This window comes from Aquila chrysaetos, chromosome 12 (genome assembly GCF_900496995.4).
Source record: "Aquila chrysaetos chrysaetos chromosome 12, bAquChr1.4, whole genome shotgun sequence".
NCBI classification, from domain to species: Eukaryota; Metazoa; Chordata; class Aves; order Accipitriformes; family Accipitridae; genus Aquila; species Aquila chrysaetos.
Window position 1 is genome coordinate 35,884,496 of NC_044015.1, and position 27,045 is coordinate 35,911,540.

Genomic DNA, 27,045 nt, shown 5'->3' on the forward strand with positions numbered 1-27,045 from the left:
GCACAACACATATTCATTCCTGCTATGTCCAATATACTAAATAGCCATCCTTCATAGATTTTTAGTTCTTCTCTACTGTTCAGGGGAAAGCTTTTGTTAAGAGAAGACAGTCTGTTGTAATTTTGTAGTAGTTGAACTTCACTAACAAACTCATAAAAGTTGTATTCCACTAAAAAAAACCACCACGCAACATTTAAAAAACACACTTGTAAATCAGCATAAACTTGTTCCTACCAAAGAAATCCAGCGCTCTTATCTATCACTTGGGGTTGTTGGCAGCAGTCCTTGCTGTCTGTATTGCTTGCAAATACCACTTCTGTTATTCAAAGGCCACTCAAGACACTCAATATCCTCCATATGCTATTTTGAAGGCAGAGCTACAGATGCAAGCATTTGCTAAAAATGCTATTTTTAACATCCTGATGCTCCCAGCAGACAGGCAGGTCTTAAGAGTGTCCAAAAATACTTGGAGCAGCTGGAACGAAAAACCCCTCCACTTTCAATATTTCCTTTTTTTTTTTTTTTCCCTCCTTCCTGCATCTGTGTACCTTAAAGAAACCAATAAACTTCAGTGATGCTTTCAAGCCATATATGTAGTATATGGATCTGTTTTCCCAAAAGGAAATTTTAGTGCCATTCAAAAAAAAAAAACAAAACACCAAGTTACCTAATAAGAAACGGAACATGGCTAAATGTAGTGAGAGTAAGAAAGTCAGTGAAGCGAAGCTTCTCAAATTATCTAAATTATGTTTCCTTCTTTATCTTTAATAAAAACAAGTAAGTTCTTTTGCTAACTGCTATTTCAGTAAACCAAGGAAGACTTGACAGAAACCCACATTTAACTGTGCAGACAAGGGGGTCATTAGCATCTTCGCCTTTGTGAGGCCAGGTCACCAGCAATCAACACATTTCACACAACACTGTTATTCTATCCCCATAAATCAGCAGTGCCAAAACAGCTTAAAAAAGTGAAATGAGGCAAAACTTCTGGAAAGTTCCAAACAATTTGCAGAGCGCTATTAATGGGCACAGAACTTCAGACACAAGGGCCTAATGATTAAAACTGAAAAAGAGCCTACCTACCAGGTAGAGAACAAAAAAAGTAACATTAAATTCTGTTAAGGTAAAAGTCACAATATTTCTCTGCCTAGAATACAAATTCTTCCAGCAAAATACAGCCTCATTAAGTGCATAATCTGTTTCTGGTTGAATAGAACTTTGAAAATGTATTTCAAAATTAAAAAGAAATTGTTTTTATGTTTTACCTATATCAACACAAAACAGTGGATGAATACCTGTTCCTGGTAGTGAAATTCATTAGCTTCAATCTTCTGGATTTCTTCCCATATTCTGTAAAGGAGGGAGAAGAGAATAAAAGTGAATTTCCTCCACTATTCCACAACATTTATCAGGAATCTGAAAAAAAGCAGTCTTCTAGGAAAGGCATCAAGGGTGAGTTCAGTGATTCATTCAGGTACAAGATATAGAAGCCAGTATTATTCGCGCTTCCCTTCCATCCAAGAGGGCACTTCTCAATTGGCAGAAAGTTCTGCTATTTTCCACAGTGGAAGACTTAACTACAAAGAGTCAAAATCTGATACCAAATTAACATAAAGGCTAACACCAGAACACCACAGTCCTGACTTCCACAGATTTGGCTCAAGATAGTTATTTAAATAAAGGCAAAAGTGCACCCTACATCTACACTAGTTCAGTTTATTAAAATTAGAAACTCAATCACAATAAATCAGACTAAACCACCAAGAAACAAGTATAAACGTTTAGCAAATTAATTTTTAAACTTTTTTAACTGATACGTTTCCCACATAGACAGGCTTTACTACTGACTCACCGTTTATGCTCTAGTAACCCCACAAAAATCGCAAACACTACAAATAAAAGGCTAATGGAGAAGGACAATCTCGCGAATATCTGATGTAGTGGCAAACACTTGCCTTTTATCTGGCCCTCTTTTCTGCAGCATCTTCACATACTGAAATACAACATGGGCCACCTGCAGACAGAAAGGAACAGATTAATTTTTCCAAATCAGGAAAACGGTAAGAAAATCAAGTTGCAGTTAACGATACCTCATAGAAGTGCTTGTAACCTTCATCAGTCAAAGTCACAGAAATGCTGAAGATGGAGTAAGTGGAGTTCTGTTCAAACCCTGTCTCACCATTTCCTCCATATAATGCAAGAGCCCAAAATCTATGGAAGAGTTAAAGGCACTTATTAATTACTCATTTCAGCTTTATTGGACCTTAGTTACAATCAGCATTATCATAGCTTTACTTCAATGGCTTTCAAATTGTTTACAGTTTACACAAAGCTTTTCCAACATAAAGACGTGAATCTCAGGATAACACAGTTTCAGAAAAACAGTGAAAGAGCTAAGTTACCTTTGGGACTTCTCTTAAAGATCAGTCACAGATACTGCTGATCCATGGATCACAAACCAGAAACCACTTATTTCTTACTTGGGTCTATCAAAAGTTTAAAGAATATCACTACAAAATGCTGATACAAAAAAAGCAGACTTGGCCCGCTTTTATATATGTATATATATAAAAAAATATATATACATACAAAATAAAGTTTGCCTTTATTTTAATCATAGGAAAGCATTTAATTACTATGCTTAAAAAATACATACTTTTTTCTAAGAAAAGAAAGAACGCTGCCTTTGCCTTCATGTCCCACCAACCAGGAAATATAATGAAGTGGCTTCACTCTAAAAGAAAATTTGAAGGAAATTAAATGCCAGGGGGTAATATGTTTCATAGAAAAAATTCAATCACTAGACAAACGATTAAAATATACATTGTCTGTTTCTTCATGGCAAGTTTTGCATTTTCAGGCAGCATCAGGATAATAAGCTAAGAATGTGGGAGTTCAGAACATAATGACTGATCTGAGTCAGTGAGGAATGACATTAAATCAGTTGTGTACCAATTCCACTCAATTTATAAAAGGAACCATATCTGCATCACTTTAATTCATTTAAAAGACATTCCCCTAGCTGAATCAAAGTAATCTGAAACACAAATGAGATTCTTTGGCTTGTTGTGGAAGTCAATAAATTATTCACAACATAAACACAGTACAAGTAAAATGCAGCACCACCGTACCTGTAATACTGTTCTTGTGGTGGAAGCGCCCAGGTGATACTCAATGAATGAACTTTCCTGATTGGAACAACTGAACACAAATAAATTTACTGAATATACATGATTAGACATAGATAAGAAATTTTACGTAGTGCAGAAAGAATGGTTACAAATTATTCAGAACCACATAGAATTATTCTACAAAGTATCTGGATCACACAGAGAAAATACGAAGCTAGGTATTCAAAACATTTAAACAAATCTACTTATAGAATCATAGAATCATTTAGGTTGGAAAGGACCTTTAAGATCATCGAGTCCAACCACTAACCTAACGCTGCCAAGTCCACCACTAACCCATGTCCCTAAACACCACATCTACACGTCTTTTAAACACCTCCAGGGATGGTGACTCAACCACTTCCCTGGGCAGCCTGTTCCAATGCCCGACAACCCTTTCAGTAAAGAAATTTTTCCTAATATCCAATCTAAACCTCCCCTGCCACAACTTGAGGCCATTTCCTCTTGTCTTATCTGCAGCCACCTGACAGAAGAGACTGACCCCCACCTCCCTACAACCTCCTTTCGGGTAGTTGTAGAGAGCGATAAGGTCTCCCCTCAGCCTCCTCTTCTCCAGACTAAACAGCCCCAGCTCCCTCAGCCGCTCCTCATAAGACTTGTGCTCCAGGCCCCTCACCAACTGGTTGCCCTTCTCTGGACACGCTCCAGCACCTCCATGTCCTTCCTGCAGTGAGGGGCCCAACACTGAACACAGCACTCGAGGTGCGGCCTCACCAGCGCCGAGTACAGGGGAACGATCACCTCCCTGCTCCTGCTGGCCACACTATTGCTGATACAGGCCAGGATGCCGTTGGCCTTCTTGGCCACCTGGGCACACCGCCGGCTCATATTCAGCCGGCTGTCAACCAGCACCCCCAGGTCCTTTTCCTCCGGGCAGCTTTCCAGCCACTCTTCCCCAAGCCCGTAGCGCTGCACGGGGTTGTTGTGACCCAAGTGCAGGACCCGGCACTTGGCCTTGTTGAACCTCATACAATTGGCCTCGGCCCATCGATCCAGCCTGCCCAGATCCCTCTGGAGAGCCTTCCTACCCTCCAGCAGATCAACACTCCTGCCCAGCTTGGTGTCTTTGTTTTACTTACCTTTGTAGAGCTTGTGAAATTCTGGTGTGTCAAAAGGCTGAGTCAGATGGCCAAAGCTGGGTTTGGGTAAACCACTTAAAAGCAAAATTAAAGTGTGATGTTACTGGCAAGGATTCAAGGCTACATGGAGATAATCACAAGACGTAAGCATCCATAGCTCTGATGTGACAGAGGCAGTACACCGGACAACCAGTAAATGGCCCTTAAAGAGTGTAGCCCAGGATCCACCCAGCCCAAAGTGGAAGGCAACCTGGCTGGCATTCACTTGCACTCTGCCCACACAACAGAGTAATTACCCAAAATTTAGATATCCCATCAACTCCTCCCTCTCCTTCTGTCCAAGGTGGTAACAATAAAAAGCTTGCTTTCATAACAGGGGAAAGGAAAGCCAAGCACAGTAAACAACTTCCTGAGTTGGCCCTGGATTCACAGAATCCTGATGGATTGTCTTGTGGCGAAGGAGGAACGAGAAGGACAGGAGTCGGGAGAGACAAACGTGTCTTTGTATGGCATTAGACCTTCACAAGCGCACTTCCATGCACCACAGAAATAAACATCTTCCAAAAGCAGAAAATAAAGGGGAAGTAAAATGCTTTTCAAGTTAGCAAAGCTTTTGCAGAACTCCTTTTTTAGACAACACATCGGAGTGAATTATTAAAAAAAAAGATCAAGTTCTAACCAGTTGCCACCCTAAGGATGACACTTAAATTCAAGATATGGTCTGAATTAATTTTGCTGCTAATTATTTTTGACACAAAGCAAAGATAAGCAATGTAAAATGATAATCTTAGGTTTGAATGATTTGTCATAAAATCAAGGTATCATCACATATTAAGCAAACACTGCTGCAAGTCAGCACCACACAGGTCGCAGGCTAAATAACTGTTATGCATAAACAAAGTCTTCCTGAAACAATTAATGCCAGTCTTTAATTTCCAAAGTTGCCCTTTTTTTCTGGATAAGGATGTTAATTAACAAATGTTAATTTTCTTAGTTTCTCCAGTAAAGGAGTATTTTTTTTTAAAAACGTCATTTTAAGAACAGATAATTTTATCATTTGTAATGCCTTCATGCATCAAAAGAATCTTACTTATTTGGGATCTCAGAGAAGATTTCTGTCACCCACTTTTCCAAAGTATCCAGTGTTTCTAATAAGGAGAGAAAAAAAGAAAGCCAGAAATGCAATTTCCTTAAAATCTCAGACAAATTCTTTATCTTATCTCACCAGTGCAGTTATTTTAAAGAGGCTGCAAGTCAGTATATTTTAAAATTGCAAAGTTCTAAATTATAAGCTTCAAAGCTGTTGGTTTGAGCCAATTCTTAATATTCACTGAACTAGAACTTTGGTCATAGCTCTGGTTTTGTATATAGTGCCAAAATCTCAGGCTGATACAACTGGGATTTAAAGTTCAGTAGTATCTGGTGTTACTGTGAAAAGGAATTACTGACTTAGGTATCTACAAAATCACAAGTACTTGCTAGACTCATTCCATCACTTCATGTCCAGAATATACATGCCAGTTTTCACACCCAAATGCAGTCCTGCAGTGCTAAGAATTCCTTCTCCCCATCCTCTTGTCTAAAGGAAATGTGTCAAGAACCAGAAGTTTAAGGGTTTTTTTTAAATGACCAATTGGAAATTGCTTGTTTAAGCAAGCATTCTGAATTCCCAAAGTGATGCTGTATATGCTAAACAGCAACAACAAAAAAGGTGGGATGGGTGGGGGGGGAAGATTCACGGTTTCCTTTGTTTTAAGAGAGACAGAAATACAAAGTTGACCTGGCTGGCTATCAGTTACCATGATTTTCTTCCCAATCACCAGAAGAAACATTACTACATAAGTGATTATTCAAGAGGCGTTCAATGCCCTAAGTAGTTTACAGACTAGACAGAAAAGCATGGGAGAAGAAAATAATTACCACCTCTATTATTACCATCTCCATTTTACAGACGGGAATTGCAATCAGTTTTAGCATTCAATAAAACCCCTATGCACAAACCTAACTTGAATACGTACAACTCTCTATTTTCAGCACAGGTCTCTACTACATGCTTAATTTCTAAGAAATTTCTTTCTTTTATTCTCAGCAGAAACAACCCATAGTTCTGAAGTTCTTTGCCGAACTGAAACTCAATTCCATTTGCATAGAATTTTTCAGTCTATGGGGAAAAAAACTTAGAATCTCTATTCTTCCTACAGAAATGTGTTTTATTTTAAGACCTCTTTTGAAAGAGCCCCAAGCAGAACAAGACAACTGGGAGACCCAGTCTCAGTCTCCCCATCATTTTCTGTGGAGGTTCACTGTTGACGGCAGAGAAGCCAGCAGCATTAAGTCATTTAAGTGGTCTGACTCTACATTCCTACAAGATTCTTTTTTAACTGTATCTCTGAGATTTTATCTTCTGTGTTAATCTGGAACCTATTCAACAGTTTAGTTAAAAGTTTCTCAAGAAATGGCAGGATGACAATAACACAGCACAATTGCTCAAGTCTTGTTTCATTTAGAAACCAGGCTAAAATCTACATATAAATACCTCCTGCAGGACTGGACAATCCACTAAAATGGCTTGGGCTACAGCTGAACTGGTGCCAAAAGCACTACACCAACAGCTGCAATGAGCCTGTTTTTAAGGAACAGCTGACATTACCTTTAGATTGGACAACTAAAGTCATATAGTGAGCAGAGTAATGGCGCTGCCAGAAGTCCCTCAGTCTCGTGTAGGTATCAATATTATTCATTTTAGGCTCATGTTTGAGTGTATCCGCATTACCTGTAAACATTAAAAGGTGGTTAGTTATCTAGACACTGGTTACGTCAACACCAGATATACAGAGAATTTCTTTTCCTCCCCTGGCACTGAGTCTACATGGTAAGCATGTTAAAAATATCTAATAGAAATTTGGAGTTAAAAGGAATGTTAACTGAAATTTAAGATCTTCCAATTTCTAGTTCCTATTATAAGGACGGTTGGTATTTCTATGACAAGGGAGGACAGAGTCCTCCTGCATTATCAGATCACCCATACAGCGTACAGCACAGCTGTGTTGCCAGCTATTCACTCACCAATGGAACTTGCAGAATGGGGTGGGGAAAAAGACAGGAAAATATGATGTTCAGTATATGTCACTACAGAACTTTATAAAAATTATCTACATTTCAAAGCTGGCTAACTCTATTATCCATCACACTGCAACTCACATGCTCACCAGCACCACAAGGGTGAGGGAGCTAGGACTCTGCTGTCCAGGAGGGGAAGGACAAATTTCCCTTCTGCTCCACTCACATGGCTGCGAAGGTCTACTTCTGAAAGTTCAACAGTGAATTACTTACTTTGAAAAGCCTCCTTAGACACAAATCCAGAAATACTTTATTTTTCCAGGAAATTTTAATAGCCAAACCCAAGCTTAAGCAAGACAGAGATGACTCAGAGCGCACCACCTTTACATTAACAGAAATTTACATGATTATATGCCTAGGGCAACCCAGCTTTAACATCAGCAAAAAACAGTACCAGAATGAAAAGTATCTTAAGAAGCAGACAGCTGCTTTTAGTCCCAAACATTTTACTGTAAAACGAGTAGTTGCTCTAATACTTCTGAGCAACGCTAGTGTTTGCTGTGATAAGATAGCTCATGTTAGTACATCTTTTAAGTTATTAGAAGTTTAAGAATTATCACCACTTCATAACATAAATTCGGAGCTTACCCCAAAAAAATTTCTTCATGGGATGTCCAGGCCTGGCAAGACTCCCAAATAGCATCTCCTTTCTGTTTGCATCAGAGGGTCTTGCTAGCTGATACTCTGTTAATTTAAAGAATTTGCAGTGGCATGCATCAAAATTTCAGGTCATGTTCCCACAAAATAAAACAAAGCAAAAACCCCAACCAAACTGAAAAGGAGACACACCACACAGATGCAGCCTGGAATGAAGTATGATGAAATAGTGAAATAGGATAAGAAACAGGACTTGCTAGCAGTAATGAATATAAGTCAAGAGAAGAGGAAAACTTAGCTCATTGCTCAGAAGTAAAGAAAGGGATAAGGCGGGGAAGCATGTAAAGCCCCAACCTGTGCTGTCTGAATGCTCTCAATCTGTTAAATTTAATGGGAACACAAGACCATCAATATTCTACAGGGTCAGGCCCTGCAGAAAGGGCCAGAGAACAATTACAAATCTGCTTCTCCCATATATCACACAGAATAACTTCTAGCCTAATAATGAAATAAGAAACTGAAAGCTGAGCAAGATAGTTTCCAAAAATGCAGTTTTACAATCAGTTTATGCTAATCTAAATATGGGATTCTGCCAAAATCAAGAATTCACCCTCCTGAACTGTATTTTCCTGTTCCTGTTTGTTCTGGTAATAAGAAACATGCACAGCAGAGCTGTAAACTAATTCTTTTGGCTGGGTTATTCTGCAGCCAGTTCATCAAGCTGACATAATTTACCAGGCAGTGCATTACTACAGTGTCAATACAAGGGAAGGAGTGGATCTGCATGGTGAAGGCAGTGCAAGTGAAGGTGTAAATTGGCTTAAGCTGTTGAAGAAGCACACCTTAACTCAAAGACAGGTCCTTGTTTATATTGACACTTATCTAAATTCAAAGATCAAATTGCCCATTTTTCCTTGCCAGAAGACAGATGAAGACGACAACTTGGAATAAATATTTGAACCAGTTGGTGTATGTACCAATGACAGTTTTTTTCTAAAACAGTGAAGTTTTACAGGCACTCATTACATATTAGAAAATCAAGTGAACACTCCACTCGCTTCTACGCCTGGTTAAATTTCCTTCTGTGAAGCGACTTTGTAGTTTTTAAGGCGTTAGAATAAAGAGACAAGTACAATCACCTCAACTTATTGTATTGACTTCACATAGGACTGGTGAGAGCACTGGGGCTATGCTGGAGTTATAGACATGCTGTCCACTGAAGAGCATCCACATGCTCATGTAATTGCCCTACCAGTTACTGACAAACCACTTAAAATTTTTAATTTCTAATTCAAGAAATGAGACGGTAAACTCTCACAGTGATGGCACTACATTCAGTCTTCTTCCTCCTCTAACAGCCACTGATACCAATCAAACTTAAATTGAAGAGTTTAATCTCTCTGTCAAGTTAGGTGAACTTGACTGAAGTGCTCAGAAGGGTAGTCCAAAATGGAAACCAATTAACAGTGTTACAAAATAGGTTTTGTTTCTTTAGGAAGATGAGCTAAACACACAGGAAAAGATACTCTTACTTACCACTGTCTACAGCCTCCACTTCTCGGTCTATTGCATCCCTGATCATTAGCGGGTGAATAAAGAATTGTGCCCACCTATGAAACAGAAAAATTCATATATTTTTCTTCAGTGCCTATTAAGCTAGGGAAAAAAAAAACCAGCAATTAAACCCAACATCTACTATTTTAGTTTATAAAGTTGCTTGTCTTACTACAAATTATGTAATTCTTGACTATACTGTCTTAAGGAAAGAAAAAAGCCAGTTTTGTGATACTATCAAAAACCAAAGGGCAGCGCTTCCCTGCTCCATAGAGTGGGAATGAATTGGTTGGATACAGTAGGATATGACACTAATGGGTGCAGGATTATCTGCCTCTACATCCTAAGAATGATCATACTAGATCAGACAAGTGATCCATCTAGTCTGGTATCTGGCTCTAACAACGACCAGTATCAGAAGCTTTAGAGGAAATCCTCGGTTGTTCATTAGGAACAACATGAACATAGGGAAAGTTTCTTCCTAGGTCCAGGCAAAAAATTGTTGATTTATGTCCTGAAACATAGGTTTTTATATCCATTACAATTTTACTATCTACTATAAAAGTCAGTGTTGTCATCCAGATACATCTCTTCTCCTGTACTCATAGAGAGCAGAGCCATGGAAAGGGACAGATCTGCAATCAATGGAGACTCTGCAGAAGGCTGCTAGAGAATCTAATATTTCTATTTTATTTGTTGAGGTTTTTTTAATGATGCACTGAACTGGTTGAAGCAAAAGGTTAGCAGTAATACATTGCTGATGTAGTTCTACGGCTACAGGACCCATTAAGCTAGAGACTACTTGTCCTGGTTTCAGCTGGGATAGAGTTAACTTTCTTCCTAGTAGCTGGTATACTGTTATGTTTTGTGTTGAGTATGAGAAGAACGTTGATAACACACTGATGTCTTCAGTTAGTCTAAACACAACTTAGCAACAAATCAAAGATTTTTCAGCTTCTGATGCCCAGCCAGCAAGAAGGCTGGAGGGGCACAAGAAGTTGGGAGGAGACACAGCCAGGACAGCTGATCCAAACCAGCCAAAGGCATATTCCATACCATGTGACATCATGCCCAGTATATAAACTGGGGGGAGTAGGGCTGGGAGGGATCGCTGCTCAGGAACTAACTGGGCGTCGGTCAGCGCGTGGTGAGCAATTGCATTGTGCATCACTTGTTTTGTATATTCCAACTCTTATTATTACTATCATTTTATTATTGTTATTATTACCATTATTAATTTCTTCCTTTCTGTTCTATTAAACCGTTCTTATCTCAACCCACAAGTTTTACTTTTTTCCCCAATTTGCTCCCCCATTCCACTGGGTGGTGGGGAGTGAGCGAGCGGCTGCATGGTGCCTGGTTGCTGGCTGGGGTTAAACCACAACACTATTGAAAGGTGATGTCTTTCAATTTCTTTAGATCCACAAGCGCTTGAACGAGCAGAAATCATCATCAGCACCCATCTACCTTCCTTGTATGAGATGCCATTCTACAGAACTCCTAATTTCTCTATTTCCCCTCCACTAAGTGAGCTGTTGTGACAGACTGCAATTATATTTTTTGATTCTTTCACACTTCCAAACATCTAAAAAAGCTGGACCAATCTGCAACTGAAAGCTGAATTTAGCCCAGTAAAGTAAACTTTAGGCAATACTTGGTAAAATGTGCAAACACTTGTTCTCAGCATCATCACAGGAGTGTATTTTGATCAAAGTAAGTTTGCAGTGGAGTCTACTCTCCTCCTGAGATATTTTACAGCATCAAGAATACACAGCTGCCATGCCCCCATGAATGAGTAATTTCCTCCACCCATGCCAACAGGTGGAGCTCTGTTGTCCCAACATATCCCACAGCACAAAACAGCAAGTGAAATACTTTCCGGCAAAAGATAGAGACTTCTCTGAATAACCTGGCTTGGGTTACATGTATCCTTCTGAGGCACGCATTGTACCATAACTTTTAAGGCTGCCCTCGCACCCACCATGATGGATTAGACTTGGAGACAAAAGAAAATTTAGAAAAAACACTAACTATCAGGACAGATATTTTAAAGGATGACTCACTGAGACTCTCAGAGCACTTTCCCTCTGAACAGTTGTCACACTGTGTAAGATTTCTCCTGTCATCGAAGCCACTAGTTTAAGGGTGCTAAAACAATCAAAAAGCTACGTGCGCTGAGACTTACACATGGATCCTATGTAATCACCCAGTGGCTACACTGGCACTATCTCAAAAAAACAGCAACATAGCCACAGGGAAATAATACTTCCTTATGTTCAATATCCACTGTTGTAGTGCAGGTACCGATGGAAGTTCAGCAACAGCCTTAATCATCCCAAAATGAAAAACAGCTACACCCAAGCTCCTGAGGCACATACAAACATTCCTTAACACCTAATCACCATTTATATGAAGTTACCTATCAAGCGCTTCTTTGAAGTACTTCCTCTGCACATCAAACTGGAAGACTGTCCGCTCACAGTCGGTTGAAGCATTGTCACTGCCCCCATGTTTCTTCAGAAACGCGTCAAATCCATTCTCATCTGGGTACTTCAAACTGCCCATAAAAACCACTGGAACAAAAATCAGCAAAATTACCAAGATGACATTAATTTGTTATTCCTAATTGCAGCTATAGCAACCCCTCTTCAGCACAGTGTTACCTACAACTGACCCACAGCTCACACGCAGAGGTTAACTACTAAATAGCAACAGACTGTGTAACTTGCCCAATAACTAGTGTAATCTGCCTTTAGCAGAAGGCCCAAATAGACTGGAAATAACAGTGCCTTTCTAGGCATGCTTGGCCTCATTCGGTCAAGAGTAGTATTTTGAGATACATCAGGTCAGAAACTTCATGTGGTTTCTGTGCCTATATTACTAACTCATCATCCTTTACTAGAGAGATACAGATCTGTAGCTCCATCCTAATTTATAACACCACAGGTAACATGCTTCCCCCCACATTTAATGGATAACAAAGAATGTTAATATATGTTAATGCATAGCCTGCCAAAGGGTATGAGACACATTCTCCCACATTAAGGGTTCCTTACTAAGTCAGTATTTGTATAAAAGCACATATTTATTGAACTAATGAAAATAAATTCTGGGATAGCTGAAATAAGAAATGATACTAAAATACTACAGAAATTCAGAGCTACATAGCACTCATTTTGCACTGAAGCTGGACAAGATGAAATAGGAGCAGGTACATACTATGTTCCAGGAAGTGTGCTAATCCAGGCAGATCTTCGGGGTCAGAGAAGCTGCCAACAGCAACGCAGAGGGCTGCTGCAGACTAGAGAAAATACAACAATCTCAGTAAAAGCTGCTTCAAGAAACACTTCAGGAAAATTACAGAAGTATAAGATAAATCAACCGGGACAGGCACAATAAAAAGAAGGTCTAGTCTGAACGCCTAACCACAAGGTTTCAGACCACAAGAAAGCTCACTATGTATTTTTTCACCCTACAGCTTTAAGTACATACCTGCTTTTCTGTACAGCCTCTCTTTCTTGTCTCTTCCTTTTCAGCTAGCTCTTCTAATTCACTGTCATCAGGATCATTGAAATCCTCATTATCTCCATCATTGTCCTCACTCTCATCCCCCTCATCACAGTCCTCATCATCAAAACCTTCTCTACCATCTTCGATCTCAGCTCCAGAGTCATCATCTTCATCACTTTCCTCTTCAGATTCATCATCATCGGTGTCTTCTTCCTCCTCCTCCTCCTCCGAAGATAAAGCAGCTGGGGCACCATCCAAGTAATTCAAATCCGAAATCAAAAGTGCACATAAGCCATTTTGCAGTCTGATATACCTGAAAGAATAATTATTTGCAATGAATATGCTCATTTCCCAAATCTGAATTTTCAGAACAGTGAAAATTTCTCTATTTCCTATAATAGTTCTGTGCTCTTCAACTAAGATTTCCTAATGAAAATTTAATGGTAGCTAAGAAGGTGAGCAGTTTTATGGTGGGAAAGTAAAAACACTCTTCCGCTATTCAACAGCTGTAAGAATAAGAAAGAAGCAATTTAAGGTAGTAGCAGAAGCTCTTCTCCCCATAAGGTCAGGGACACCGACTTGTGTTTTTATTTTTCTCTTTGTGAAACGTTTAAGCTACTAGCACTGACTCAGAGAAAACTTCACGTACTCAGAATCAGCAAACCCAAACTTCAACAGCGTGTTCACTTTTCAGGCTCTTGTAAACATGTAATATATGACAGAACTAAGATCTTAGTCTTTGCTTCTAAATAGGACCCAGAGACTCCATTTTATTTGATTTGATTTTATCAATGCTTTCTATTAAATGGGGTCCACAGATGTAGCAGGCATGTGTTAGGAGAGATGTCCTCTGCAGGCTTAATAAAATAAGTCACAGTAGGGTGGCTGGGTTACTATCAAGAAGCAATATACACAGAGTTCCGTGTGGGTGCGCATACATACGTAGAATTTTTAATATATGTGTGTGCGTATATATACATAAAACCCCACAAGCTCTCTGTCCAGCACTGTTCTATAACTTTGCTGACAGAGGACTGCAAGCACCGATGCTCTGCACAAGATCTTTCAGCAGTACTTGTTTCCTATCAGATCTGGAATACACAGTCACAATTTGTCAAATTAGCCAAAGCACCACTCCTTGGAGCTTGCACTGGCTAGTATGCCAGCTGCGGAAAGGAAGAAATGCTGGATCTGGAAAATACTCAATCCAACCTGAGAACTAGTGTGATATAGACAGGTGGTATCTGATCCAGAAAAAAAAAAAAAAAAAAGCTAGTATAAAACAAACCCATGGTCACATCCCACGCTCCCAGAAAAATCTGAGTTACGGAGCATAGAATCATAGAATAGTTTGGGTGGGAAGGAACCTTTAAAGGTCATCTAGTCCAACCCCCAAGTTTATACCAGATCAGAACTTTGCATTGTGGCCACCGTTGTAATTAGGTAGCAGAAATTTCAAAGCAGATTTCCAGCTCAAGCTACATGGTAAATACCCAAAAGGAAAATGAAAGGCAGGTTGTGTGTTTTCCAACCCCATGATTCCCAAAGTTTCTTACATGTTTCATTCATGGTTATCATTATGCAATTTCAATGTTTCCCAGCAATAAAAGCATGTGTTATTATCAATATTCCAATTAAAATACAAACTCAGTGTAAGTTTTGCTTTTTACTAGAGCTGAAGGCCACCTGCTATGGCTCTGCAAACCACAGACCAGCTTGGAAACAAATTACTCAGAGTACTTCTCTCCCAACTGAATTTTATGGGCACATATTTGGAGGAAAGGGATAAAAGGGGTATTGTGACAGGAGTTAACCAGTTCTGAGACAAAGAAAAAAGCCACACTTCTTATACTACCAAGTCTATGAAAAAAGCTTAAGAACAAATGTTTAATACTTATGTTAAGTTTATGAATTATGACCACTCATCCAACAGGAATTGATAGCACTTATGCCAGGCCAGGGTTTCATAATCATTAACACACCTGTTTTGCTTGCTGCAGGACTGCTGAGCAGTACAAATTTGTTCCAAGCAAAAGCATGAGTGCATTTTTACTCATTCAAACTACAGCACATAGCATCTCTACAAGTTATACACTATGAGTAACTGCAGGAGGTACAGATAATACTAGATCCACACTAACATCTGGCTACGAAGTTCATCATCCACACATGCTGAAATCCTGTCTGTTAACTGTTTGCATCGTATACGTATGTTGCATTATGCAGCTGCAGCAATTCTGAGTGCACAACAGGAGTCCTAAAAAACAGATATACTGTACACTCGGGCACTTCAGCCTCTGGGGAGCGAAGAGCAAGAGCCCCAGAGTGACAAGTCGACGTTGCTACAGCATGTCTTCCAGCACAACCATCATCATCTTCACCTCTGCATACAACTGTCTTCAGGTTTTCACGGCCCATAAAGAAAACTGGTTTCCCAGTGATCAATAAATAGTCACAGAAAGCTACTGTGAGAACAAAGAGAAGAGAATAGTGCTATTCTTCCAGAAAAATTATTTGCCATAAGCCTGTTTAGCCAGGTGTATCCAGTAGCTCTTGTTGATCATCTCCACACACCTCCATTAAACTAATGGAGCAGATGATACTAATTTTACGTTACTCATCCTCAGGCTTATGGGTGTTACATACCAGGACAGAAAGGACCCAGCAGCAAGGCGACAATTGAACTAAGCCACTGTTGAAGGCTATCAGATTTCACTTCAGGAGAATCTAGAACAGTTCAGTTTATACTGAGCAGAGGCACCAACTGACATAGGTGTTCTTTACTTTTTCCATGTTTCAGGCCAAAGGAAAAGGACAAGTGTAATCAATACATAACTATCAACTGGTACGCAAAATACAGTATTAAAAACTGCAATCACTTAATGTAGCAACAGAAGCAAGCATCGTCCAATTGCTTTTTTGAAGGACTGTACAGGCATTGATACAAATAAGGCTTAAATATAAAAGAAAACTCAAATTCTTAAAGATACTGTTTAAACATCCTGGACAAATTTAAACAGGATTGCTCTCACACAAAGTTTTTTCTTGTATCAATACTGGTTGTTTAGCAGTTAAGTAAATATTAAAATATGTATCAATGCATGGCAAACACTTAAAGAAATGTTTTTGTTTCCCAAATTACCCAAAACAAGCAATACAAGCCCATGAAATTCCATATATGGATGAGTTTAAATAAAACATACAGTTTAGTAAAGATAGCTACCGACTCATAGCTCTAATGAACAAACCCAACTTTGATTACGAAGATAATTTTTGTCCCAACAAACTCACTTTTGAAAATGCATTCTGCAATCTGTCAGAACTCTTTTGTTTTTACGATCACTGTATTTGAGAAGATAAAATATAACATTTTCCACTAAGTTAAGGCTGATGTCACCATATGGATACATTAAGCCCACTGTGACTGGTCCGCAGTGTACATCATCACTGATGCATGAACAGAGGAGAAAGCGTATATGTATCATCAAATCACCTGCCATTACATTTCCTTAGGAGGTTTGGTATATAGTTAGCAGACATAGGCACGCTTTACTTTCAGCCACACTGAAGTTCTCCTTCCTAAGGGCAACGTTCGTGTCCTTCTGTGCAAGCCTCACTTCCCACAAATGGAAATCAGTCTGAAAAGATGTGACACACTGCTTCCAACTGAAAAAAAATCTGTTGAGCACAGACAGTAGGATTTCTGGAAGATGTTGGCATTAGTTTATTCTATGCTATAAACAAACACACTCTCCAATTCTCCACAAGCAGAGGAGGTTCCTGAGCCTCTAAATAGACAGCCAGTGACAGTTTTCAATGGACTTCCCAAGCTTCGTCGCTATGCTGCTCCAGGTAGTAAAGGCAGAAGTTTCCTAAGCTGACACTCTCTGTGACCGTGAACTCTGCAGGAAGACAAGCCTCCTGCAAAGTATCATGAGTAAGAATGCCAGCAGGAGAGGCAGGCAGAAATCCAGAGGAAGCAGCGAGGAAGTAGGGCAAGAAGGGAGGGAGCAAGTTTCTCCCTAAGCCAATGGGCACAGTCCTCTTCACGCAGCCAGCAGGGAATTTCACTGTCAACCAATGTCACTGCAAATCCAAAATTCAGTTCCAGGCTCAGGCAGATTCTCCACTGGCTGCACAGATTCGACATCACGAAAAGTAAAGATAAAAAAAAGCATCTCTAACAAGGGCTGAATAATCTTCTGCCTAACAGAAAGAAGTTACAATAAGTGTTCCTTCAAGAATGACTGCCTCACAGCATCCGAAGTGCTCAACCTCTGCTGACCGTTCTCAGCAGAGTCTCTCACTGTGAGAAGGCCACAGATGCTGTGGGCTGTGCTCAGGGAAGGTGATCTGTTTCTGCACTTTCAGGAGTATTACTCCAAAATATACAAATGAAAACACAGGCAAACTATCAACACAGAAGTCATTTTCATCTCAACTCACTGACACGCTTGTGTTGAAACCTGGAAGCTCATCTAAAACGGAAAGAGTAAGAGGCTTTTTAAAGTTGGTATCTGCTCTGTAATACCTCAACTGCATTCCACAGTTCAGCTTAACGCTTTCGGAACGGAGCTGCCTGGCCAAGGGCTGCAAACTAACAATTCCATATGACTGCGCCTCAAAAAGGTAGCGCCACAGCGGAGTCTTTGAGCAAGTACTGATAATTTTTTTTTTTTTTCCTGTGCAAGCCCCAAGCCTATTACTGTATACAAACCAGACAGCCCACCTTCAGAACAAATACACCCGGGAACCCCCAGTCTCCATTTATGACGGAGAGGCCCCGAACTCTCCCGCTCCCCGACCTCGAGCGCCTGAGCTTACACCCGGAGTGCTCGGGACAGGGTGCAGGCCGGCACCCACCGACCCCCCCACCGGCCGGGGGCTGATTTTCCGCGGGCAGGCGAGGAGGGGAGGCCCCGGCCTACCCCAGAGGCCAGCCGGGGGCTGCCTCAACACCCCCCCCCCCCATCCACCCCAAGCCTTCCCGGGCCAACAGCCTCCGGCGGGTGTGGGGGGAGAGGCTCGACGCCGCCGGCCCTCACCGGTACTGCTTGGGGTCGCTGGGGGACTTGACGATGTCGGAGTCGCCGAGGTTGGCGCCGGGACCGATATCCCCGCGGTCTTCCTCTTCCCCGTGAGGCGAGCGGCCTCTGGCGTCGCGGCCGCCCTCCCCGGCCTGCTGCCCCACCGTAAGCTCCGGGCAGCTGTAGCTAGACGCCGCCTTGTTCCTGCCGGGCATGGCGGCGGTCGCACCGCACCACAGCGGCTGGGCAACGGCACGCACCGGCCGGCCGCGCCCCGCCAGGCCGCGGGCCCCCGCCCGCACCGCTCGGCTCCTCCGTGCGAAGGCGGCCGCGAGAATGAGAATGCGCATGCGCCGCCGGCGGCGGCCGCCCCCGCCCCGCCGCGACGCGGCCGGCTTCCGCCGTACGAGGAAGTAGCGGTGACGGTTGCGACGGCTCCGGACCGCAACCAGTCAGCGCCCGCCGCGGTGCCAGCTGGAGAGAACGGACCAATCCCAGACCCTCACTTCGTCGGGGGAGGGCTCTGATTGGCGGAGAGAATGCTGGTGGTGTGGGAGGGGTGGGGGAAACCATAGGCGGGGAGAGAGGCGGAGGGAAATGCAGCCCCTTTCAGAAATCGGACGGAGAGGACAGAGAAATCCGAGGGCGGAGGGAGAGACAGGGGAGCAGAGCCGGGTCCCGGGAACTCCTCTCTGTGCCGTCGCGTTCCGGCACTTATGCCCGCCTGCCGTGTTACCTGCTCCCCCTGCTCTAGCGTTGGAATCGTCCAACCGCCGGTTGGTGGCGGCCAGCCTTCTCCTCTCATGTCCTTCAACTATTGGTCCAAGTAGCTGTCGCTCACTCCTGACAGGACCAATCAGCTCGCGCAAGCTGCCCTAGGCAGGGTATCACGCGCAGTCCCCTCAGCGCAAAGAGGCGGGAAAACGCGCCGGGGAAGCGGCAGGGCCCGGGGTCCGTCGGCAAGGCCGGCTCCCCGGCGGGCATCGCCGGCAGCCGGGAGTAGCTCCGAGACCGGCGGTTGGGTCGAGCCGAACGCGCTGAACGCGACCCCGAAACTTGGCACGAAGAAACGGGGTCGTAGTCATCGACGTCCCTCAGCAGTCGTTGGAAAAGCCAAACGCTAACCACGTTGGACCAATTTAAAGAACTGTGACTATTCTTAGGGTTCAAAACGCCAGACCGCACTGTTGATGTGATAGCAAAACCAGCTTTCAGCTGGTATTTTTCAACACTTAAGTGAGCTAGGCTTAAGTTCACAATTTTATTTCAGCCAGCAGTGTTAATTTTATTTCAGCAGCACTAGTGTTAAGAGAGATCCAGTATGTGGTGACTTTTGACTCCTGGTTTGTTTTTTAATTTTTGTCTTACCCTAATGGTATCCTTAATAACTTAAAGTGTGTACCCATGACTATTTAACAGAAGAGACTCTGTTTATTCTTGATATGGCCTAGTTCAGTAGGTCTCAGCATTTTCCAATTTGTGAATATACTTTTTCCCCGCTATGAAACTGCAGTGCTGATGTAGCAATTTCAAGTCTTGACAACAGAAACGCTGCTTTTCCTCTTGTCTTAAATCTCTTTGAAGCCGGTGTTTCCAAACAGCTTACATTGCCAAGATCCCTTTTCTTGTAACGCTCTGAGAGTTGTAAGGAAGCTTGCCATTCCATTTATTGCATCCGTTTTGCATTGTTCCACACTTGTTCAGTTTTCTGCTATTCCTGTAAGACCAGTGCTGTCAGTTACTTTGTGCGTCTGTGTAAGTCTATGTTGACTGCAAAAGAGATGATGAAAGCGAAGTTAGGGGGTCAGAGGCTAATATAAATGAGGGGGGCTGTCTGCGGTACAGGGACGATAATTTAGACTGGATGTTGTGGTGGTGCATTTCTTTCCCCCTCTCCGGGCTGATTTACGAACTCGGGAAGGCTCGCTAGGCCTTAGCATAACTGTAATGAGTCGGGCAGTTAAGCGACCCTTGACTGTGCCAGGAACTCTTACACGGCTAAGACGGGGAGATACGCTGCATGTCTCAAGGACTCCTGCTGCCCAGCGAAGGCGGGGGGACGGGAGTAGAGATAGCCAGCTCTCCCTCCTAACAACCTTGAGACATTACAGTCCTCCCCTGACAGTCTTGGAGCATCCCGTACCTCTGTTTTGAGTTATTCTCAGTCTCAGAATTTTCCCATATCATATTTAATGTTCCCATATCAGCAACTGTGGATCCTGACATGCTAAAGCCTTTAAGCAAAGGAGCCCTTCCTATGCTTAAACCCTACCTCATTGCAAAAAGAGATGAAATTAGGAGAGACGCAGACTTTAATGCCCTTTTGGCCATAAGAGAAGGTGCTGACGACAAGGAAGAGGCCCTAGTGCAAAGAAATCTCCCTACCTGGGCTACATTAATGCAAGACATCATAAATCATGGGCAAAAAATGGGATGGGATGATCTATCAGATGAAACCAAAAAGAAAAGTCGTAACATTAGGCAACTTAAGCAATCAACCCAAGATAACCCCCCCAGTAGAGGAACCCACTGATCACTAATCCAAAACTCAGAAGTGGAGAGAATTATACAATGAAGGATTGTCACTAGGTATCCCTAGAATTGCAATTCAAACACAGAGTGCCAGTGCTATCCAGAGTCTAATTCATACATTTCAAAAATATAATGATGACACTCGGAAAGGAAATATTCCAAATACTCAGACACCTACCCCTCCTCCGAGAGGGAGTAATAACCATTTTCCTCCCAAAGATTCAGAAACAAAAAACTAGTAACTCCTGGGCGACGATTGGGTCTGTCGGTTTGGCAAGTACAATCTTACCAATGGATTGATAACAATGGCCCATACATTTTGATTCCAATTAGTCCTTGACAACAATTAGTAAAATTCCTAATAGATACGGGAGCACAAATTTCAATTTTAACACAACATGATGCTGAGAAGCTGGGTGTACAACCTGGACGGCAAAGAGTTAAAATCACTGGAGTAAACGGAGCGAGTGTTCCGTGCCAAAATGCAAAAGTAAATTTATGGCTCCCAGGCGAGAAGCGTATGTTATCTACTCGCCTTGCTATCAAGAATCACAATGAAAATATTTTAGGCTTTGATGTTTTAAACGGCCGAACCTGGCACCTGCCAGACGGTAGTGTGTGGTCATTCGGTTCAAACCCCAACCCTGACAAAAACCAGGAGGCTACAGTGTGTGCACTCCGCGCAGCCCCCGCACTTCCCAATTCAAAGATCACTAATGTGCCACAATACCTGATTTCTGCTGCAACACGAAACGGAATTTCAGAAGTAAGAACTGATTTAGAAAAAAGACAAATTATCTCTAGAACTCATTCCCCGTATAATGCACCCATCTGGCCAGTCCGTAAACTGGATGGGAGGTGGCGTTTAACAACTGATTATTGGTGCTTGAATGCCAATACAGCCCGTTAACAGCTGCTGTACCAAACATTGCAAACTAAACAGCTACTTTGCAAGCAGCCACGCACCAGTGGATGGCGACATTAGATGTGAAAGACATGTTCTTCGTGGCTCACTTGCTTGGGAAGCTACTGGTAACAGTGGTGCAAGACGTAGAATCAGTGCTAGGTGGATTTATCCTGCATCATAAAGGGGTAACCCGTTTGGCCTTCCCCACCAAAACTTTTCTTTCTTTTCTTTTACAGGAGAAAACAGATCTGTATTGATGGCAACAACAACTATGCTGGTTTATCCCCAGTTTAATCTCATTTTTTCTCTTAACTGGGATAAGAATAATTCCTTTGGTCCAGACACAAGACCTTTGGGACCATGCACTACTAAATTATACTGGAAACATTGGAATGGAATGACACCAGAAAATAAGGCAAACCTGAACCTTGCTACTTTGGTGATACAGGGAGGTGAGGCATATCTAAAAGATATATAGAAATGAGAGACGTTAGACATAAAAGGATTTAGGATATCTCACAATAATAAAAACATTCAACAAATACTATCACTTCAGGCCTTACCAGGAGAGGAAATAAAAAAAGTGTGTCGGGCAGTCAATGGGTCTACCCATGAAAAACACACAGAAATCAAAATAGGCTACACTAATTTTTCTAAACCAAAAACCAATGAGAAATCTTTCCATAAGATCTCAGAACCAGACTGCTGGTACAATTTCACTTTCACACAACCCATACTCGCACTCTGCTTCTGGGGTAAGCATGGTGTGGAATTATTGTTTGATTTTATGATTAGGGAACGTGACTTATGGAGCTCGTATATGACGGGGTGGCCATGGACTGATGCGTATATACCTTTTGACACACCTATGCCCAATCTAAATTTATCTGTGACCACACTACACAATAACATCACCTTTTGCAGGCATGAGTGGATGATTAAAGACAAAAATGAAAATCAACAAATTCCATCTTTGAAAGGAACTAAGGGAGATACCATTTCAATAGGATGCTGAATTGAAAATCACACTAGATGTATGACATTGAATTTACACATCATTGTAACTACACCAAGGAAAGACACAACATACGTACCTGTCCTTTCAAACACGAATGTTGGTATATTTTTCACTATACCTCATTCAGCACACATAATGTGTTTGTGGACAGACTTCAATTCCCATTCTGACCTAGGCCTTCAATTCAGGATTGAAATCAACCAACCAAATTTACCAACTCAGCCCCCCATCAAACTATGTCCTCACATTCATAATACTGGACCCGACATAATTAAGAACACAGGACAACAAAGAGTGTTATTTAACCCAACATGGTCCCTCAAACGAGTAAAACTATCAATGCCATTTGATATCTCTGCAATTAAACCTACCTGCTCACCATTCCTGAATACATCCTATACATGATGGTTAGCATGGTTACATGGACAGATTCTCACCTCTCCAAAGCGGTCAAGGAGAGATGTAACAGGCATACTGGGAACAGGACTAGGAATACTAAAGAGCATAGACAATGAAGTGTTAGCAAACAAAATAAACTTGGCGAGCAGCAATTTACAAAATCTAGGACACCCATTACAATCTTCTTTAACTGCATTGGGAACTAGTCAATGGCTTTTAGCTGATGTATTACCTAAGCGGGAAAGAACTAATGAAAAAGACCACCAGCTAATTACCAATGCATTAGGCACTACCCAAAATAATGTTTCTCTAGCTCTCAGCTTCATCCAAGCCCAATTGGGGATACAATCTACTGTGGCAGCAATTATAAGAGAAGGCGATGAGGGCATTTTACCCACTGAAATTCAAAAGGTAATCTGGGATAATCCAAGTAAATTTGAAAGAGAATTTCAGTCTTGGTGGCATCTAATCAATTTCACTTATGACCATACCAACAGTAAAGCCACAGCTTTTGTTTTGACAATACTCAATGCTTCATTATACACCATATACCCAATCATTGCGCCGGGATTAAATCACCATGGAACTATACTCTATCTCATAGAGCATAGTGTATGGACCCTACAAAACGGAAACAAATGGCAAATTATTGATATGGATGCATGCGTTGTACAGGAACACCAGGGATTCATTTGCAAAAGTGATACCATTAAGACTCAAGACATTTGTCTTGACACTGAACAAAACATTTTTCATTTTGAAATACATCCTGATGAAACCCCTGAAACTGTGCTTATATATGTTGGAAATGGATGTGTTTGTATGAGAACCTTTTGTGATTCTATACTTACAGACAATACCACCGTGAAGATACATAATCACTCAAATACCCGTGTTTGTAATTTTACCAGAATTATAGGACGCGACTTTAACTATTCAGCTCCTGTGACGACTTACCAATTGCTACAATCAAACTACACATCTTATCACGACTTACTACCTGCTCCCATTGGAATGACTCTTACATTGGTAAGAAACCTGCTACAACATGATGACCTGAACCAATTGCTAACACAAATTCGAGACAAAGAACCCTAATTACTGTCCGTCATGATGCAGAGAGGATACATCATAATCTGGAAAGAGTGAAGAGAGATGGAGAACACCACTGGTGGGATAGCTTATTCGGATGGTCACCGAGAGCAACAGGAACTTTAAATCGAATGTTACATCCTGTGATAATTTTACCCATTTCTGTTACATTCTGCTTGTTGTTAAACATTGTTCTATATATTAGAATGTGGAAAAGTCAGACAAATATTACTGTCGCAAAAACCTCCTCACATATATAAAATTGCTTAATTACCTCTGTCAAACATTTAGAATTAAGCAAACCTACAAAAATTTCCCTCAAATTACAATTGGAACACGGCATTGATCTGTTTATAGTCACAGAGGGAAGGGGTGACCACACCACCACTCTGTGAAAGAGAGATGGATTGACTTTAGTCACGGGGTGGAATGTGGTGGTGCATTTCTTTCCCCCTCTCCAGGCTGATTAACAAACTCGGGAAGGCTCGCTAGGCCTTAGCATAAGTGTAATGAGTCGGGCAGTTAAGTGACCCTTGACTGTGCCAGGAACTCTTACACAGCTAAGACGGGGAGATACGCTGCGTGTCTCAAGGACTCCTGCTGCCCAGCGAAGGCGGGGGGACGGGAGTAGAGATAGCCAGCTCTCTTAACAACCTGCAGCCAGTTCTCCCCTGACAGTCTTGGAGCATCCCATATCTCTGTTTTGAGTTATTCTCAAACAGTCTTGGAATTTTCCAGTGCAGCTGGGATTCTAGTGATTTGTTGATGACAAAAGTCAATCATCTCCCGAACCTATCAACATTGGTACTGAGTGAGGCCCTTTGAGCTGTCCTGGACCGCAGCGGGCTGTGACCAGCATCTCCCTGACCGGGACACCTCTCAGAGCTCGCAGACTTTCCTGTTTGTGAAAATTGGAGGTCTGTCACCGAAAGCTGACACGACCAGGGCTGAGTCTCATCACTCCTTGAGGCTCAAGCCTTCACCTGTTGAGACAAATGCTGAAGCATTCGACATGAATATTTTCACTTACCTCGAGGGGAATTTTTAACAGGTATACCTCTTTCTCTCTCTCTTTTACTCTCTTCTATTATCTTATATGTATTTCTCTTAATGTCTTTGTGCACGTGCATGTACTAACCTGAATAGTCTATAGTAAGTAAGTTACAGCAAGTATATTATAAGATACTAAGTAAGTTATAGCAAGTATATTGTAAGTTAAGTATGTTATAGCCAGTATAAGTTAATACTTTCAAATTCATACTTAAATTACTGTCATGATTTTTATTCAACTGTGAATGAATTTTAGGCTGCTATTATAATCCCTTTAGCTATAAACTGTTGACCAAGTCTGGGTCTAGGAGTCGATCCAGCTGCACCTAGACTCCGACAGGAGTTTAGAAAGCAAGGGCGTCTCCTCTGAACCTCATGACTCAACAGGAGGAATTTCCTTACCCTTTCCCACATTCCATTTTACCCTATTACATTTTTGGTCCCTATATACATAAGTTTAGTTTGATTCTAATTTAATTTTCCTGTGTGCATTTCATCCATGTACTAAGTAATAGAGTGAACCTTGCCATCAAATTCTGTGAAGTCACACTTTTATACAAATTTCTATTAAATCATTTTTCTATTGCTAATACAATTGGAGGTGATTCTTCAAGCGATCCGAACGCCCCTCTCATTTTTAATTCCCCCCTGCGACAGATGTCTAGGAAGATAACTTTGACCGGATGTCTACCTGATATTTTAGTGCTTTATTTCTCCACCAGATGGAAGCCAAGACCCATGCCTAAGCCAGAGCCTCCGGTATGGCTTTTACTGGAGAATTGCGCACGCAGTGCTGTATTGTACAAGCCGTAGAGAGAAGCTTGTGAAGAGCAGTCACCTCTTTCCTTTCACATTCTAGTACCCCTTTTTTTATCTTGTAACCCTGCTGTTTTATCAACACTACTATCCTAGGCCACTGCCAGTCAAAGGGGGGGCTCTATACAAGACTGCATCAAGAACTTTTGGGTTTGTCTTTGGTGCAAGCCTGTTGTTTCCCTTGCCCTGACAAATTATTGTCTCACATTCTGCCATTACCTCTTACAAGTTAATACAAGTAACAATTACTGTTGACTCACCAGTGATGCTGACATCAGCTGCATGGCACTTAAGGCAAAAGGCTTTCTCTGTATTCATTCACAGCTTTTAATGCAAATGTAAGATGATGAGATACATAAAATATATATTAATGGAGAGATGTGTCAGTTGCCTGTGATTATTTGATTCTTTATTCGAAATAAGCTCCGCAGGATTTCTGCACCAAATACTAGGTTTCTCCTCATATGCAATATAGGGCAGGGTAGAATTCGTAACTGTCTTTTCCAGTTCTTCGGACTATACTGCCATGTAGCTACTTGCTGGCTTGTGCTATAAAAAATAATTCTGCCTATCCTAGCTTGAAGGGCCCGATATGTACTTGTACTCTTCTTTTAAAAAAAAAAAAAAAAAAAAAAATACATCTGACTTGACTGGAACACAATGAAACACAATTATATATTGGGTAGAAAAGGGAAAGGTCTTTTTTGCTAGGCAAAAAAAAGTAAGTAAAACAAAAGAATTGAAATTCCATTTCTCCTGAATCCACTTTATTTTACCATTGAGTTGCTGAGCTGAAAAATCATTATTTGCACTGAGGTACTCCATTATACCTGCGCAGCTCAAAATCATCACTCCCTGCTGTGGCAGTTTTTATTTATTTTTGCTAGTTACACAAGTTGCCCTAAAACCTGCCTCTACTACAATTAGAACACTGCACTGCACATTTATTGGCCAAATAATCACTTTCTTTGAACTGTTTTAAATCTGCATAGTGATTCCTGATCGCTGGGCTCAAGGATCATCACTCTGTCAAAAAAGATCAATGTAGTCTGATGGATTTTAAAAGCATTAAAAAGATACCTTCTTTATACACGCACAGAATTGCCTACTATGCTAGTAACGCAGCTCACACAAGCTCTCAGGCCACACCCGG

General features: G+C 41.5%; 1 protein-coding gene across 1 annotated transcript in view; it reads right to left on the reverse strand.

Moving 5' to 3' along the window:
* Positions 1–18,443, reverse strand: part of NRDC (nardilysin convertase) — a 31,637-nt gene extending 13,194 nt beyond the window's left edge. Inside the window, exons 1-14 of the mRNA XM_030032932.1 lie at positions 18,097–18,443; positions 13,034–13,364; positions 12,761–12,842; positions 11,961–12,114; positions 9,524–9,597; positions 7,979–8,074; positions 6,921–7,043; positions 5,361–5,418; positions 4,271–4,344; positions 3,132–3,201; positions 2,657–2,734; positions 2,091–2,211; positions 1,956–2,014; positions 1,296–1,350 (exon numbers count right to left, since the gene is read on the reverse strand). Of these exons, the coding sequence (XP_029888792.1) occupies positions 1,296–1,350; positions 1,956–2,014; positions 2,091–2,211; positions 2,657–2,734; positions 3,132–3,201; positions 4,271–4,344; positions 5,361–5,418; positions 6,921–7,043; positions 7,979–8,074; positions 9,524–9,597; positions 11,961–12,114; positions 12,761–12,842; positions 13,034–13,364; positions 18,097–18,428 (1,707 nt within the window). The 5' untranslated portion in view covers positions 18,429–18,443. The remainder of the gene's footprint in view (positions 1–1,295; positions 1,351–1,955; positions 2,015–2,090; positions 2,212–2,656; positions 2,735–3,131; positions 3,202–4,270; positions 4,345–5,360; positions 5,419–6,920; positions 7,044–7,978; positions 8,075–9,523; positions 9,598–11,960; positions 12,115–12,760; positions 12,843–13,033; positions 13,365–18,096) is intronic.
* Positions 18,444–27,045: the final 8,602 nt, after the last annotated feature.